The sequence below is a fragment of the Pelecanus crispus genome, chromosome 10 (genome assembly GCF_030463565.1).
Source record: "Pelecanus crispus isolate bPelCri1 chromosome 10, bPelCri1.pri, whole genome shotgun sequence".
NCBI lineage: Eukaryota > Metazoa > Chordata > Aves > Pelecaniformes > Pelecanidae > Pelecanus > Pelecanus crispus.
This window is the reverse complement of record NC_134652.1, coordinates 31,302,874-31,320,113: the sequence shown is the minus strand read 5'-3', so window position 1 is coordinate 31,320,113 and position 17,240 is coordinate 31,302,874. Positions and strand designations below refer to the sequence as shown.

At 40.2% G+C, this 17,240-nt stretch overlaps 1 protein-coding gene across 1 annotated transcript in view; it reads right to left on the bottom strand.

Annotated features, from left to right (window-relative positions):
- Positions 1 to 3,410: 3,410 nt before the first annotated feature.
- CHAT (choline O-acetyltransferase) overlaps positions 3,411 to 17,240 on the bottom strand; it is a 29,143-nt gene continuing 15,313 nt past the window's right edge. Inside the window, exons 8-14 of the mRNA XM_075717831.1 lie at positions 15,971 to 16,071; positions 15,647 to 15,775; positions 14,358 to 14,480; positions 12,707 to 12,848; positions 9,519 to 9,581; positions 5,388 to 5,525; positions 3,411 to 3,680 (exon numbers count right to left, since the gene is read on the bottom strand). Coding sequence (XP_075573946.1) covers positions 3,411 to 3,680; positions 5,388 to 5,525; positions 9,519 to 9,581; positions 12,707 to 12,848; positions 14,358 to 14,480; positions 15,647 to 15,775; positions 15,971 to 16,071 — 966 coding nt within the window. The remainder of the gene's footprint in view (positions 3,681 to 5,387; positions 5,526 to 9,518; positions 9,582 to 12,706; positions 12,849 to 14,357; positions 14,481 to 15,646; positions 15,776 to 15,970; positions 16,072 to 17,240) is intronic.

The window sequence follows — 17,240 nt, the reverse complement described above, 5'->3', positions numbered from 1 at the left end:
TTACAGATCGCAGAGGGGCTTTGACATTTTCTGAGCAGCGAGGTCGGGTTCCTACACCCATAAACCACCACTGTTTTCAAGTCAAGTTTCTTTCGCTTTTCTTCACTGTGAATATAGACATTCACAAAAACTGGCTTTTTGATTTCTACATCCCAGTACTGCATGTATGTGGGTGTGCACCTACGGAGGGAGTGAAACAATTACCTTCTTAAAATTCTTTTGCAGGGGATTTGTTATGTCCCAGGTCCCACCAAGAGGCCTCGTTAAATCATTGCCTTGTTATGTTAATGTAATTACACTCAGTCCATCAATCAAGATTTTCTCCCTTTTTACAACAAACAACTATTACATAGTTTTCTGGTTGGAAACATTTTAAAAGCTTCACGTCTGATTTCCGTAAGTGCATACGCACAGACTGTATATTTTTAAACTTCAGAAGAGAACTTCATTTGTATAATACAAATAATTTTAAAGAAGAACCTAAGAGAACTACATATTTCCTGAAACCCTTAACAGATGCAGCTGCAGCATGGGATCATACCACAGAGATGTAGGGGATTCTCTTAACTGAGAAGCAGCACAGTCCCTTACGAAGCTCCTGCTGGCAAACTGGGAAGGGAAGTTTGTAATGCCCTGTGCTGTGAATTTTATCCATCTGTAATTTAATCGGCACTCTCCAATTTAAACATACCTGAACTGGGTCTGAAGTTTCTTGAACAAAGTCAGGTACTTTGCAGATACTGCTTTTAGCATGGGTAATGGCTAAGGTTAAGCAAATGCCTTCTTCCGGAGGGACTGAGTTTGTTGAAGCTGCTCATTTCAGGTATTCAGGCTGAATACTAAAACCAGATCAGCAAGTATCTAAGATACAAGTATGGAATGGTTAGCTAAATAAATAGGAAGTATGGGTGGCCACTGGTTCCTTCCTCAAGTGAAAATATGGTGTCAGTGTTTTCCACCACCAGTATTTTCCGGTGTTAGAGAATCTAAAACACGTGTTACAGCAGCTGTAGACAAGTAAGGGACTCTTAATGATAAATTGGTATAAAGTTTCAGGTGTGGTTGTGGCTTCTGCCTGAATTCTCAGTGACTGTGTGTTGAGTACAGTGTCTGAGCTACTGTTAAAATTCCTGCCCAAAAAGTAAAATGAAAACATAGGTAATATTTGCAAATATATATCAGTACCTGTGGAACTAGGAATAGAAAATAAAATTACATATTTAATTAGAAGCAAGCTAATAAATAATCAAATAACTGTTCACAGCATTTTTATACACTTAAAATATGGTTACAACTTTAAACATAAAATTCTGTGAAAAAATCTTGAGATTGTAGTGCTACATTTATATTAAAAATGCAGAAGGCCTTTGTAGTGACATGAGACAGAACAAAGCAAAATTACTGGGAATGTTTCCAAGTAATTTTCATAATTATGGTCTAGGAACAATTTAAAGTCGTATTTTGAACAGTATATTCAGTAAGTGAATGTTTGGTTTGACTAACGGTTTTCTTGGGTTTTTTTTTCTTAATTTTTTTACATTTTAACTTTGGGGCAGCTTTTATGCCATATTATTATTTATATAATCTAAAAATAGGTTTCATCTTTGGTTTGAACCACAGCTCATGGGGTAATGAAACATAGATACTTTTAAATGAATGCATTAACTTTAAAAAAATGAGCCCAGCTCTCAATCACTGTAAATTAACATAGTTGATTTGCTGCAATGTAGCTGACTTGCTCCAATTGATTATCAGGCCCACTGTGCTTTCATATATGGGGCTATGGATAGCCTTTATCCAGCAGACTGCTTAATTGCATGTATGCAGCTCCAAAGAGGCAGTAAAATAAGCATGGACATATATAATCTACTGAATCTGTATCTAGAGTTCTTAGAAATGTATCTGCACCTCTAGTTTATTGTAATAAATCTATTCTCCTGCTTCTAGGCTTGAGAGTGCTTAAGCATGTGATTGTTCAGTCTACAAAGGAAGAAAAAACCTCTCCACTTCTCCACAGGCAAGTAAGCAGTCCCTGGCCAGGCTTCCGAGTGTGCTCCAGCTTGCCTAGCAAGCGATTTGCACTGGAGTTAATAAGTGTCTTTAGTCAGTGAGTAAGTTGTATTCTAACAGTGATGACTGAACACCTCTAAGCAACACAATGTATTTCAGCTGGAGAGAAGGTAACTGAAAATATCAGTCCTTGGAAGGATTTGTAGGGAATGAAAGAGGTAATGAGAAAACCCTCAGTGTAACCCTCACAGAATATGGGAATTACCAGATACTATATTATTTTCCCGATTGAATTTACTGTATATTGCAGAATATGATAGCCTACATCTACTATTAAAAATATAAAATATAAATCCCTCCCTAGTGGGATGATGCAAAGCTGATATGAGTACCAGTACTCTTAAACTGGTATTTATAGCTCTAGCTTGGAGACTTCCTTATATTGCAAGTTTGCCTCTTCATTCTAGTTATTTATTGCTCTTTGATTTTGTGTGGTTGTATACGCTCTCCTGCTAGTCACAGTGACTAAATTCATTCCTGTGCAAACAAAAAAGGTCTTAGGTAGGATTGAATTGCACTTATGCCTTGTGCTTTGCCTCTCTGTCAGACTGGATTTTGCTCACTGACAGAAAGAAATAATTAAGTCAATTCATTACGGACAAAATTCTCTTAGTTCTCTGTGATGGATCTTATCTCCAATATGCTGCTTTCGGAATGGGACTGTGCTTGAGGCCAGTGCAAACCAGAATAAAGGCTAAGTGATTTCTGCAGCATTTTTGAATTGGGGGAACATGCGAACACTGATGTAATCTTCCTAAACTCTGTTTGTGGAAATACACAGCGGCCACTCTTAAAAATAATCTGCTTTTCTTATGTAGGAAATGCCATGGTGGTTTTAAATACTCTTCATGCAAATTTTCAAGATTTAATGGCATCAGCCTGTTATTTACAGTGTTACTCTCGACATTCTGGGTAGGGGAAATTTCTTTTTTTTTCTCTTTGCATGCAAATCTTGCAAGAATAGTTGTGAATATTTCATAATTACTTGCAGGGAATATTAATTAATTGGTGTGCCTTAGTATTTAGTTTGTCATATACAATCTTACTCCATTTTTTAGGTGATAAAATAGCATAAGCTAATTATGGTTAGAAATGATAGTACAACACATACTCATCTTACTTCCTCCTTCCTTTCAGCCAGTGAGACCAAACCTTTTTTGTTGACTCTCAAGCAAGAAATGGTAGATTTAGTACTTACAGGGTTTTAGATGTTGGCAACAATGTAAAACAAATGACATTTTGGTTCTACACGAATATATTACTAGTACTATCTTGCCTTTGAACAACTATGTCATTGTTTCTTCATAAGGTGAATTCAGGAGAATAATTCCCACAGCCTCTTAGAGTTTGCGGTCACTCTGCAGCTGTGTGGCTGCTTCTTGTTTAGCATGTGGCTTTGCCATAGTAGAGTTGCATTTGCTGAACAGATCTCGCATTTCTAGGAGACTTTCTTCCACAGCTTTTGCAAACATGTCTGAAGAGGTTTCTTTACAATCTTTAAAGCTTGAGATGCAGAATAGTATATGCTCTGGCTGAGGGTTATAACATGCCCCATAACCATTGGGCACCACAGGCCCATAGCAGCAGAACATTTCCATAGTAGTTGGAACCTGGTTGCAGGGAGAAGGTAAAGGAGTGATCTCTGATTAATCAGGGCACCTGAAATCAGCTTGTTAGGCATGAGAGAAAAGATACACAAATGCTACAAATGGTGGAAATGTGGTGAATCCCCCTTGTAGAATGCCACTTCCTTCAGAAGTCCAGACCTGGAGCTGACACTTGGAAGGTAAAAGCTGATCTCGGTATAGAATTTGTTTGAGCTGTTTGTTTGCTACTGTTTGAAAACTGGTATCGTTTGAAGTGGATATAGTGCATTTCTTTGCTCACTTTATGTAGATCTTTAACTATAAGCTTTGTTACTGATAGATAGGGACTTTTTAAGGCCGTATGTAATGCTGGTACATAATATTATGATACGTAAAACTTCTATATGGTCTTTAATTTCTTAAGGTTATGTTAAACTTGTAATGTGAAGACTGTAATCAGTTACAGAAAGTAGTATTGTCCATTTCTAATAATAATTTATCATTGTGATTCTGTATAAATACATATTTTAATGCATCTAGGTGCTATATTTCTATTACACCTCGGTTTAAACATGGCATAATACAGGAGTGAAACACTTTCTACTGCAGAAAATAAAAGATGTGTTAGAAATCTGTATGTTTCAGACTTTGTGTACATGGGCCTTCACAAATGACATTTGGCTTTTTAATGGTGTAGAACAAGCCATTAGTCCTGCTAATAGAGCCATAGACTTGTCAGATAAATTTGCTGTGCAACAGCCGAAGGCCATAAAGCTATTCAGAACCACTCTTTGCTCATGGATAGTTTCTTGGAGAATTTATGTAGTAGTATGTTGGTTACATTCGCTCATGTCTGAAAGCCTACAGACATCATGACAAGATCAAATTACTTATTAAGGTTTTATGCTGTAGCATGATATCATAAGTCTCTTTTGTTGCATAGTTCCCATCTGTGCAGTTGGGTTAGTGTTTCAGGAAATGAATTCCTACACAGATTTCTTCTTTCATTAGGACTGCTGCTACATGCAATGAAACATTTAATTTTTAGGCTGTATGCTATAAAGATGTTTCCTTATTCAGAACATTAAATGTAGGAAGTGTTGACTCTTACAGCATCTTAGTATAGTTGCAAATAACTGTAAATCTGTAAATGTCTAAAATGTTTGTAAATTCAAGAGGCATGCCTGTACAGGTCGCAGTCTTACACTGAATAACTGAAGGCTCTCAAAGATTTCAAACACAGCTACTTTTAAGAGTAAAATTTCCTCATGGCTCTTGGCTTTTGTTTCTCAGAGTGGCAGCCTGTCTGGCTCGTGGCTGTACTGTCACGGGAGTAAAGAGTTCCCACTTAGAGCTGTCACCTTAGGTGAAGGAGGAGAGGAAAGGGAATGGGAAGATGTGTGGTTTGGAAAGTGAGGAAACACTGAGCCCTCATGTGAATTCTACTGAGTTTGTGTGCATTTCCAGAATTTCCAGGAAGGGCTTTGGGATGTTGCAAGGGAAGTGATGACTTCAATCAGTATTTACTGTGCTGATTTTGTGGAAGGAAACAAAACTGGATTAAAAATCTGGATAATTTTGCAGACTTCTTGGTGGTTCTTGATGGTACCAGCTGGTTTGTTTTGTTTTGTTTCGTTTTTAAACGTTGTTCTCACTGTGAGCTGCAAGGTCTGGCAAAACACAAATGAATTAGCCTTTGCTTAGCAAGACCAGTGAACAGGAGAAACTCACCTGGCTGGTCGAAAGGATGAATCGATTGCTCATCAAATATGTCTCGTCTGTAAATATCTCTGGCAGTTCCTTGAAGTGTTCCCGTGCCACCTCTCTGAGCCCTAGCAGATGATTGTCTATTGCCATTCCAGTAATAGCCTGTGTACAACATGATAAGACACCAGCATTTAACTGAGTATGGAGACATTTTTTGGCTGTTACTGCCTTGTTTTCTAGTCAGAGTTGAACTTGGTTTCAGGGATGTAATGCCTGTAATGTCCAGATACTACTCTGAGTATGTACTTTGATGATGATCAGTAATGCAAAATTTACATGGTGCTCTGAAGATGTAAAAATTAAGGAGGAGATGCTCTTGAGATGTATTATGTGCCGATGTTATCTGGCGTTCTGGGTGTTCATCATCTCTCAGAGCTGAGTATCATGGGCTGGGCTACCAAAGCTGCTGAGGGGAGCATATGGGACAGCAGAAATCTCTAAGTGTGTTTTGGAATTTCCTGTGCATCACTTGGATTATATTTCAAGACAGGAGGCTCCAAAGCACCTCCGAATTGGAACAAATTAATCTTCATTGCCTTGATGCCTGTGTCTCACTCTGGCAGGTAAAGCTTGTGTCATTCCATAGAATTTAGATCCAACGATCTAGTAGATGTCTGCAACAGATTTAACAGTGATCACAGAACAACAGGTAGATTGGCCAATGATCTATCACAGATCTACTAGCATACCGCGCCACTTGAGAAGACTGGGGTTAGGGACACAGATGCCTTCTCAATTTAATTCACTGCCCAAATATTCCAATTCTCTTCCCCTCCCCCTGTGCTGGCGTCATTGCAGAATTGGATTATCTCAGGGATAGCCCTCACTCTAATGAGGCAATTGAAAACAGTAAGTGTAGGTCAGCATAGTTGCGTGGTACCATAGCCCCGGTACCATGAGTCTAGAATCAAATTAAACAGGGTTTAACAAAGGAGAATAATGTGCTTGACAAGCAAGAGACCTAGAGCAGTCTGCTTGCCATCCTGCTTGCCTGCATCTCTGCTCACCTTCACCCCCAGCGCAGAACCAGCTGTGCTTGCCCCCAAACCCTGTTTCCGAATGTCCCCAGTTTCCTCTGCTGTCTCGTGGTTACAGGCAGCATGTGCAGTGGCTGAACGTTAGCAGCAGGGGCATGCTGGTGGCCAGCTAGCCAGCTCACAAGAACTACTGCCAAGCCTGCAGTAGGCCTTTCTGCCATCAGCTTGCTATGCTCGAGTCTCTCTGCTCTATCCAGCTACCTAATGCTATAGACTTAAGCAATTTATTAGCTTTAAGATCTTTGCCCTGCTAGCAAATGTGATCAAAGATGGCTAACAGGATCAAAAGTCAGTAGTGGGAGATGGGCAGACCGGATAGTTACAGAGTTTTGTTTCTTTAGGAAACCAAATTGAAATTTGTTCCAACCAGGCAGGAATCGCCTCAGATTAAAATGTGCATTTCAAATCCTTCAGTCTAGGTTTATTCTAGCTGGTGAGAGCATTGATTATGAGGACCAAGCTGTAGCTCATCCCCAGTAACAGGCTGAAGTCATGTAGGAAGGGAGTGCTGAACAGGGGACATGGTACTATGCTGAGAGCAGAACTGGATATCCCTGTGGCACAGGCCCCTTGTGACAAGGGAAACAAGCAACCTGAGAGAAGGCAGGATTTAAAAAAGAGCACAAGCTTGGTTTTCCTCTTAAGGGGAGAATTAAGAGAAAAAGCAAACTTGTGCGTTTTTTTTTTTCCCCTTCTTTTTTAAGAGGAGAATCATCTTAACCACTAATAATTGCCTGAAAAGGGGGCCGGGAGTGCATAATCTTGTCAGGCTTATTAAGGAATAGGCACCCATTGGTAAAGGGACTATTTGTTCATCAGCCCAGACAGAGCAAGGATGCTTGCAAAAAAGTAGCATACATCAGGGCAGTGTTTACGTTGTTTTTCCCATAGAGGGAAACTGACTTGATAATCAAAGGAAATATTTTGCTATCATGCAAGATTTATAAGGCTGTTAGCAATGACATTTTTGCAACATAGATCAATGTCTTGTCTGAAGAGAGGCCGAGACAGGCTAACGAAATAAACTGTGAGTCAACGCATAGGAAAAAACTGTGCTAAATTGAATTTTAGAGCTCCACATTTAAGATAGCAATGCTACTAGTAAGCTCTAACAAGGGGAAATAAAATCATTAAATTGCTTTTTGTTCTATGAAGTAGATCTTTTTTTTAAGTTTTTCTTAGGAGCTATTACATTTCAGTCTGTTACAACTTAGACCATGTAAGTCTTGCTCCTAGTTTAAAGGCACAGCAATTACATTCTGCTATTCTGAGAAAGAAAGGGGAGCTTGGTGAATAGAAATACCTGGAGACCTCTTTAAATTTAAAGATAATTTAATTTTCCGATAGCGATTTTAGTATTTTCCCATGACCTACACAAGAGGCTGAATTTTGTAACAGTTTCTGGAACTGAAATGACTTGGAGGGGGGATTTTATGGAAATATTTTCTTTTTTTAAACAGGTGTTGTACAGAAATTCCATTGGTTGTGACCTAGTAGACCTACAGTCTGTTGTGTTTGTTGTGAGGTTACTCTAAGATGGTTCAGGTGAGACAGTGCCCTGAAGTAAGACTTGCCTCTGCTTTAGAGATGATGTGGAGTCTCAGCTTCTAAGATGTGGGTTCCCAGCACAAGGCTTGAAACACAAAGCTGTTTTTCTTCCCTGCTTCTTTTGTTTCACAGTCTTAGGAGCAAATCCTGCCTGAAAGCAACACTTCACCTCTCCAGTGGTCTGAGTATACCTTTGAAACCACCTCTGGAAGTGAATGATTTCTTGAATATTGTGAGTATTTAAACAGTAATCAGCAATGTGGGTTTGTTAGGCAATGAGGCAAAACCATAGGTAGCAAATTCACTTAACATAGCTGGTTATTAACATTTATTAATTTTATGAGTGGTTTGACTAAGTTGTTTGTAGAGTAAGTCTGTGCTTTGTCTTGGCACAGTGGGATGTAGAGCATTACCCAGGCTGAATTGTCTCGTTTTTAATCAGCAGAAAATGAGTTGTATTTGATACTAAACTGATTTCTTCACTGGAGGGCATCTCTTCCTTTTATTAGATGCCGCATTCAGGTCTTTAAAAGAGAACTTACTATAATCATTCCCTCATCATTAATGACTGTTATTAGAAATGGCACTTTGGAATACCAGAATACACTTTCCAGAATACCAGTCCATCTGAGGGTCAGGTCCCAGATAGGGACCTCTCTCCTCTAGGGAAGAGAAACATAAGAAAATTCATAAATGGGGGGGGGGGGGGGGGCGGTCAGGGAGCAGGGAGAGTTCCTGATGTGAAACAGCTGTCTTGAGCTGATCTGTAACGTTATATCTTATGGGTCTGAATACCTGCAAATTTAATTAAGGTGGTTGCTTTTAAGCCTCGCTTACTTCTTACCCTGATAAGGCTCTCAGCTGTCTGCTTGCCATACCCCATTAGAATACCCCATTGCCACTTTTCTCAGCTATCTTCATGGCTAACATTTCATGTTGATTGCAGGGCACACAGAATAAAGGCTTATTTCACCTGGCTACTGTACTCCCTTGCAAACCTTTCAAAATTTATATAACACACCCCTCCCCTTATTAAATTTTGATTGCAAGCTCTTTAAGATGGATGCCATTTTTGAATTGTTAATTTGTACACCACCAGGCTTAGTGGAATCCTAATTTGTGGCTGGGATTCCTAATTAGGACACAGGTACAAATCATAAAAGTTTCACAGATGCACATTCCCCATGAATATGTTGAATACAGAGTGTCATGTTCCATGACAGTTCTAGATAAGATAGGTAATGCCCAAGTGTGATGGTCTTGCCACTGATGTCTAATGCAGAATTTTGTTATCGTGCTTTCCAGGAAGTATTTTTTAAGGTGAGGTTAGTTGAATATGGTTATTTGGAGGGTGTTTGGGTCATCAGAAATTTTTGTAGGTGTGACATAGCAGGTACTTTCCTATTTAGAGATGCCTATGTTTTCTGGTGCTTAAATAGTTAATGATTGTATCTTCGTACTTTTCTTGAAAAAACTAGTCCTTATTCAGACAAAGGAGTATTTTACTTACCAGAATAGTGTAATTAGTCTGAGCTGCAATTGCATCCTTAAATCTCTGCATCTTCTCAGAATCCTGTTGTGGGAATCAAAATATATCTATTATTGAATAAACTCTCAAAGAAACAGCATCTTCCATGAATTAACCAGCAGCCAAACAGTAAGCACTCTCAAATGGCCTTTGCTCCTGGCTCAGGTGTAAGTACTCTTTATAAATGAAAAGCCATAGGGATTCAATGTCCTGAGCAGCAATGGTGCCTGGTTGTGCAAGGGTCAAACAAGCTTATTGGTGGTGGTGTGTTGGAAGTCAAGGAAAGACTTGCAGTTCCTCTCATGAATTCCTTCCATGGATTTTGGGCGTGTAGATTATTACGCATTGAATTGCTCTGTTTGAAGTAGCGAAAATAATTGCCTCATGTAATTCACTGTTTTCGAAACAGCCAGGCAGTGTATCTTCTCCAGAATGGTTTATCTAGTCAATGACAGTGATATTAATGAAAGCCATTGCTGATATTTTACTAGCCAGTCAAGAAATTACTCCCCTGTGTGAAAGGGCATCTAGAATTTTCCAAGGCTGCTCTACTCTCCACAGATGCCTCATGTTTCAGATAACAAGCTAGTAAATTTTGACTCCTGTCAAATGGCAGCTTTTTATATTAAGGGAACGATCCTAAGAAGTGCTGCCCTGCTGTACATCAAGTCCGACACTGCAACTTTGGGAGACCCCGAAACAGCCAGAAGTGACTGGGTCTCCAGATAAACAGGGGACCTTCATCTATGGACGATGAATGATCTTTTGAACAAAGAATTCATTTTAGAAGCAATTCAAGGCCAGGGACCTTCAAAGTACAGAGTCTGATATTTTTTCATAGGGCTAGAGCTAGGCCTTAGTTCCCTTGTACAGATTAAATTACCAAATGCAGTCTTTAAATCTGATTAATTTACAGCTATTCAAGCAATCTCTGCAGTGTCAGTTGCTGCTCCTTTTACAGCAAGTGTCAAATGCATGAGATATTTCTCCTGCTAGAGAATCAATCCAACCCAATCAATCTTCGGTGACTGTTTAAGCTATCATTTGAAGATAATTTTTATTAGCATCAGATAGAAAATTGTTTTTAATTTGATTTGGATTAATGGCTATTAACAAACAATATTTTGGGGGGTTCAAGGCTACTTAAACCAAGTGATGCCCCTCTGCCCAAAAAACAGGATTAACCCCTTCACATCCAGAGACAATCTGTAGGTCTAAAGAAATCACCTTGGAATAGGGTTGTATTAAGTGAATTTTGTTTCTAACGATTCTGTGATAATAATATATATAGTTTTGAACTGAAAGATAAAGATGTTCACATCAGAACAAAGATTTCTAAAAGTCTGTGGGAAGGAACAATCACAGATCAGTTTAAATGTCCTTTGCATCTCTTAGTGGGCAAGAAGCCAGGAAAACTATCGGTGGATTGGTTTGCATTATGATTGCAGGTTTTTCAGGAGGAATGAAACCATTATTCTCCCTATTTGGTACTGCCAAGGCATGCGTATAAAGATTTGGGGGCTAGACTGAGCTCACTCTAGACACACATGTCACTCTTCTGCTTGCTTGTGTGAAGCAGTACAGTTTAGGATGCTGTGAAAGGTGGGCACAATCTCAGATCTAGGTGGTAAAACAGTGAGAAATGCTGAAGTCAGTAAGAGTTGGCATAAGTAAGGTAGGACGCAATTGTTGGAGGGAACAAGAAGGATTTGACAAAACAGCGTGCTAGGAGCAGGCTGGCTCCTCCTAGGAGTACAGTCAGCCTGCAGCAATGTGTCTTGGGGCTGGGGGGTACGCTGAGCGCTCAAGTGTGGATAGGAAGGTGTGCACAGATGACAGCAGCTTCTAATGAAATACGATTAAGAACCATGTTGTCAGACAGGACACTGACAGCAAATAACAACAGCCTCTTCTTGTCACTATTATGTGTAATAGTATGGTCATAATCTGCCTTGAATTACCCACTCAGCGTAGGGAATTACTTCCAGTTTCCTTTGAGTTGACAATTTAACATGGTACTTATTTGAGTCTTGTTCATCATGAGCTAAGTTCTGGGCATGGTAACCTTAAGGAGACTGAAGAAGCAGTGGAGGAACAGAGCACTTCTCTGGGCAGATTTTCCTCATCCTCTGGGGCATTTGACCCTGGTTTACAATATTTCATTAATTTACACTTAACCTACAGCCCAGCAATACTTCTAGCGGTGCTATGCTAGATTCTAAAGAACAGCCATATGGGCTGTTGCCACTGCAGAAGGCTTTTACTGTGCAAAATAATCTGTATTGTGGCAGTGTTTTGCTTCTAAAGAGCCACCTGGAAATTCCCTGTACAGCAGCAAAGTGCAGTGGGTGGAAGTGGTACACAGAGAGACGTTGAGGGAGGCCCTCCAGGGATGGCGGGAGGGACAGTGCACAAAGCTGTTTGTGCCGCTATAGTCTCAGCACTCTCGGCTGTACCTTACCTCTTTGCATCCCCATCTACTATGTACAGTACTCATGCTTCTGGCAAACAGATGGTTGTGGCTCAAAGAAAGGCAATTTAGTTTTTCTTTTTGCAGGATGATGTCAGGACAGTTTGGAGAGTTGTTTTATTAGCTTGATGAAGTTTTTTCATCATGAAGCTTCAGCCCCCTTGAGGATCCTAAAAACCTAACTCTATTTGGTAGAAACATACCTTTTAAAACCAAAAAGATCAGCCAGAACATATCCACCTTATCCAGAAATCAAAGCATGTGAATTATATCACTTCACACATTGCCATCTGCAGCAGAGCTATCTACTGCAGGGGACCTGCCAGGCAATTCCCCTGGTGTGGCAGTATAATGATCCTGAACTTCTCACGTTCAGCCCAGATCTCTCCAGGGAGCAGAATTTGGATCTGATGATGGATCATTCAGAAGACAGTACTAAGTCTAAAATCAGATGTTTTGTTTCTTATAATGTTAAGTTTAGGCACCTCTGAATCTTTTGGATGCTTAAATAAAAATAAGGAAATATTTATGTTTAGCTTAACGGTTGTTTGCACAAAAAGCAAAATCCTGTAAGGCTTGCTACCCTGCCCTATGCCTTCATGTTCTCAGTTAACAGTTATAAAGTGAGAGGTTGGGATCACGAATGCATTCTTTGCTTAGTGTTTTGCCAAAGAAGGCAGAGGGAACCAGACCAACATACCGATAGAGCTGTCTTGTCATCAGTCATTGCTTTTACGAAAGCAAATGCTTCCAAGGTAGCAGACCTGATATTGTCGACTCTGCCCTCATCAAATCGGCGTATGGAAGCACTTTCGTAGGTAGGGACAAGTCTCCTGTGGCATCTGAGAGAATGAAGTAAGAAAAACAAAGAATAATTATTTTCAAGGAGTCGTGAAGACTAAAAGAAATATAGGCTTGATACGTTTTATTGTTACAGCCACAATTTTGGGTTTTGCATAGCATTCATCTTAATGTTGATAGAATTCTATAAGAAACTTAAAAAAGATGGATGCTTACTCCTATCTAATATGAGGAGCTGGATACAGCTGTATACATTTTAGTTATGCATTGCCAGTAAAAAATGACTTGCTGTGTAAAACAAGGCTAGTAAAACTAAAATTTACCGAAAGATCGCAAGGAATATTTTATTTGTACTGCATCATAAAATAATTGTGTAATTAATCATTTACTTATGGGCGTGAAATGTGTTTTATTTAAAACAAGAAAAAATGTACTCTGTGTGTGAATGAAAAACAGAAAACTGAAAGGGGAAAAGGGTGCTATTTGAGATGGTGAGCTGGAATGAAAAGCCACATAGCAGATATAACAGGGTGTAAAGATTATTGTTTAATTTTGGGTCCAGGTATATAGTTACTATTCCTCGCTTCAGGAGACCTATTGTGCCTTCCAGCTGAAGCAGGGGCCTCAGAACATAACTGTTCCCTAAGGTTTTTGTTGCATACATGGGATTTATGTCATGGCTGTGATCCAGATGAAAATCTTGGACCAGGTCATGGTTGGAGTTTGGTTAATGGAATACGCAAAACGGATGTTTAACATGTTAATGGGTACGCAAAATGTGTTAGGCATCTCTGGTTTTGACTAGGTAAAGACCGCTCCAGGATTTAATTTGATGCGATAAAGAATTATTCATGTAATAGGCTGTTCTGCAGGAAACCATGTGACCAATCTCTAGCTTGGAGCATTAGCTGTTCTGACAACATAAGAAAGGAGCTTTTAACTTTGATAATGCCATGAAAATTAGAGGATTTTATGAAATCTTGGGATGCCTGTGAAGAACAAAGCAACAGTAGTTACTATCCTGTGTAGGAACTCTGATCTGATGTGCTGCTGTAGTATTTTTCCCCATGAATGCTTTTCCCCCTGTGGTGCAGGGGATGCGTATGTGGTGAGCTATGGGTTACTGCCAAGCTAACCAAAGTGGCAAGGGAGTGTTTGTGCCCCAGGGCTTTGTATTCCCTAGCTGCTTCTGCTGCTCTGGGTTGCAGGGTTGTTTCCCACTCTCTGCCCCATCCCTGCATCCTCTTCTCTATGCCAAGCGCAGGGACAGCTGTGGGGAAGGTACTGGCTGGGAATGGTGTGTGTGTGTGACATGGGGATGGGTGGAGCAAGGAGAGGGAAAAGGGAGGGAAGGAAAGAAATACTCTGTCTCAGAAGTGAGTGGCAATTTCTATCTTGTCTGACCTACAGTCATTAGGCAAGATCACTCATTTCCATGTAGGAGGTATCTGTTTAGGTGCCGAGTTAAAAATGGACCTCCGTATTTAAAAAAAAAAAAAAGTGAAACTCCTCTTGTGCTACCTTGTTCCTATGATTTGAATTAACCTTACCTGTAAAATGCCAGCTGAAGTGCTACTTGAATGTAGGCATCTGGGCTAATCTTTTGTTTCTTAATAAATTCCTTTCCATAGTTCTCAAACTTGTAGGCGATAAAGTCCAGATTTTTTACTATCCTGGAAAACAAGCAGAGGCAGTTACTACGGGGGCGGGATGCAAGAATCTCATGTTCCATTTCCATTTGCAAATAAAACCCAGAGATCATTGCCTGCCTGTACCCACTTGGAGGTGAGGGGGCTCCTGCTCTGCCGACAGTCCTGGCCTTTGGTAACTTGTTCCTAGTCAGTAACTTTTATTCATACATGTTCTAGACTGGGCTTGTTATCTGCAGCCTTAATGTGAGCTGTGGCACTCAGGTCATTCTGTTCATTAGAGTAAAACGCTTTTTTTTTTTTTTTTAAATAAAATAGTATTTCCACTCCTGAAGCCTAAGTCAGGGCTGCCTTTGCTCTCAACAAATTTCTGTGAGATTTACTAGCGTGAGAAATGCATGGATTTAAAAGATGGTGAAGACTGTGAGCTCCTTGCAGGTCTCAATTTAGAGGACTACTACCTTTATTTCAAACCAAAAAGGAAATACTCTGCATCCTGAATGTTTTCATACTTTCATGTATGCTTCTAGCCACTTTGAGGTCTCATTTAATGCAGTCACACTGGGCATACTTACAGCTGATCACACAGACAATGTGTTAATTCTCTACAGACTGATCACAGGCCTGACTGTTGAGGTGAAATAATTTTGAAAAAAATCTCTCATTGCTATCCCCACCCCCAAAGATCATGCAAATCTTTTACAGTCTGGAAACACAGTCAGAAGAACTAACCTTTGTAGTAGCAACATGGATGTAAACAAATTACATTCCTGAATTCAAATAGTTTATTCAAACCAGTTGTGTTCTACTGTCCCATGTACGTATCCCCATTGCCCTAGCTTTGGCTTTAGTCAGGTCAAACCCGTCCAGTGCATCCACAAAAACAGAGGACCTGCACTGTTTGCATCCTGTGCAAATAGGACTCAATGTTTTTTCCAGTGGTCTTTAGCTTTCCTAATATTTACATGGATGGAAAACAATGGTAATGCAATTCCTGAATACAGTGAAGTAGCTCCAGCCCATGAGGGTGCCATCCTGCAAAGAGATGCTAGGTATGTCCAGTTTGGGAAGATGAGGAGGAGCAGGAGGGCAGGGAGAGCCTTCTAGGAGGGAACTCATGCTTGCACTCACTGCTCTGGGTAGTTCCTAGCTTGCAGTCACTGCTGAGAAAAATGAGGCATCTGTTCTACCTTTGGAGTTTTTCTGCTGATGACGCCAAACGTGCCTGAATTTCAGGGGAACATTTCCATCTTAGTCTCCGTGGAGCAGGAAGCTCGCTCACGGAATCGGCTCGAACTAATTTCTTGGAGCTTTCTTTCCTGTTAGTATGTGAGAGAGAAGTCATTAAGGTCACAGGAATAACCTATTTAAACACTGCTTTTTTAGCAGGTAAATGACTGTTTTCCAACAGTTGTATGGGTCTTAGTGGCCCTGGGCATCAGAGGAATTTGCCACTGGCAGAGGCTTCCCAGGGGCTGGAGTGGGTACAATAGCTGTACTGAAACGGGACTCACATGTGCTTGAGCAAGTGTTCAGTGCACTGCACCAGTACGATGCCGTCGAAAGGGGAATGTTCACACACAGTACCGCAGACTCCGTCTCTTCCTACCACAAACTAAGCAAGGAAAAAAACAAGTGCAAGTTATATAGGGAATAAATCATGTTCTGGCTATGTTACCCATGATGGCAACCTAATGAAAGATGTTGTTGTTCTCCTGTGGGTTTCTTATTGCTCATATCAGGAACTTCCTTGACTTACAGATCAGTAGGTGACTTACAGCCTTATTGCAGGAATCTTTCTTGTCCTGTGAATGGCATTGCAGTGGATCCCTTTCATGCTGCTATTTTGGACTGAGTCCTGCAAGAATGTAAATTTTAGCAATTCCCATTGGAGTCCGGAAATTGGATTTAGCATCTGCTTTATGGTAGAGAAAACCCGTCAATAGAAAGACAGGCTGGGGTTCTCCTTCCACATTTGGGGGCAATGCAAATTCTGTATCTGGGAAGTCCCTTATGATCACATTTTATTACAAATATCATATCAAACAAGCAAGCTCATCCTTATTTGATAGCTTTCTCATAGTGTGTTTTACTGCACTGCTTCCTCCTTACCTTTTTTTTTGTGGCATTTTCTTCATTTCCCTCTTACTTGTCTTCATTCCTGATTTCATTGCATACACATAGTATAACTGATGACACTCAACCTGCTGCACTGTAGTTCTGTGATACCCCCAAGCAGTTGGTTACTTCTGCCTCTCAAACAAAAGCAGATGTCTAGGACAAAACTGCAAGTTTTCTCACATTTCCTGTCTTTTTTCTGGACTTTCCCCCCCACTACTTTTGAAGTGGCTTTGGCTGGACTTCTCCCACTCGGCTCACTCTGTGCATTTGTATCACACGTAGGCATCCTGCCTCCCTGGTTCCCATGAGGTTTTCACAGTGTGTGTGATGTAAAAAGTTTACCTGGACATTTTCTGATGCCTTAATGCAAAATTGAAGAATATGGAGAGAAAGAACAAGTCCTACTGTGAGAATGGCTTCCTATGTAATCTGCGATTGCATGAAAGAAAATGGGAACATTTTTCCCCTAAGAATTTCTCTTTGCCTTTGAACTACTTCTGGCCTGAAGACATCTGGACAGATGAAGCTATCCCATATACTATGCAAATTTATTTGCTTTCTGCTACCTTCTGCTAGTAAACAAAATCTTGTTTATTCTCATCTGCTTGAAACATCTCAACTAGTAGCCCTCCAAATAACAGAGGATTCTAACTAAAGACAAGT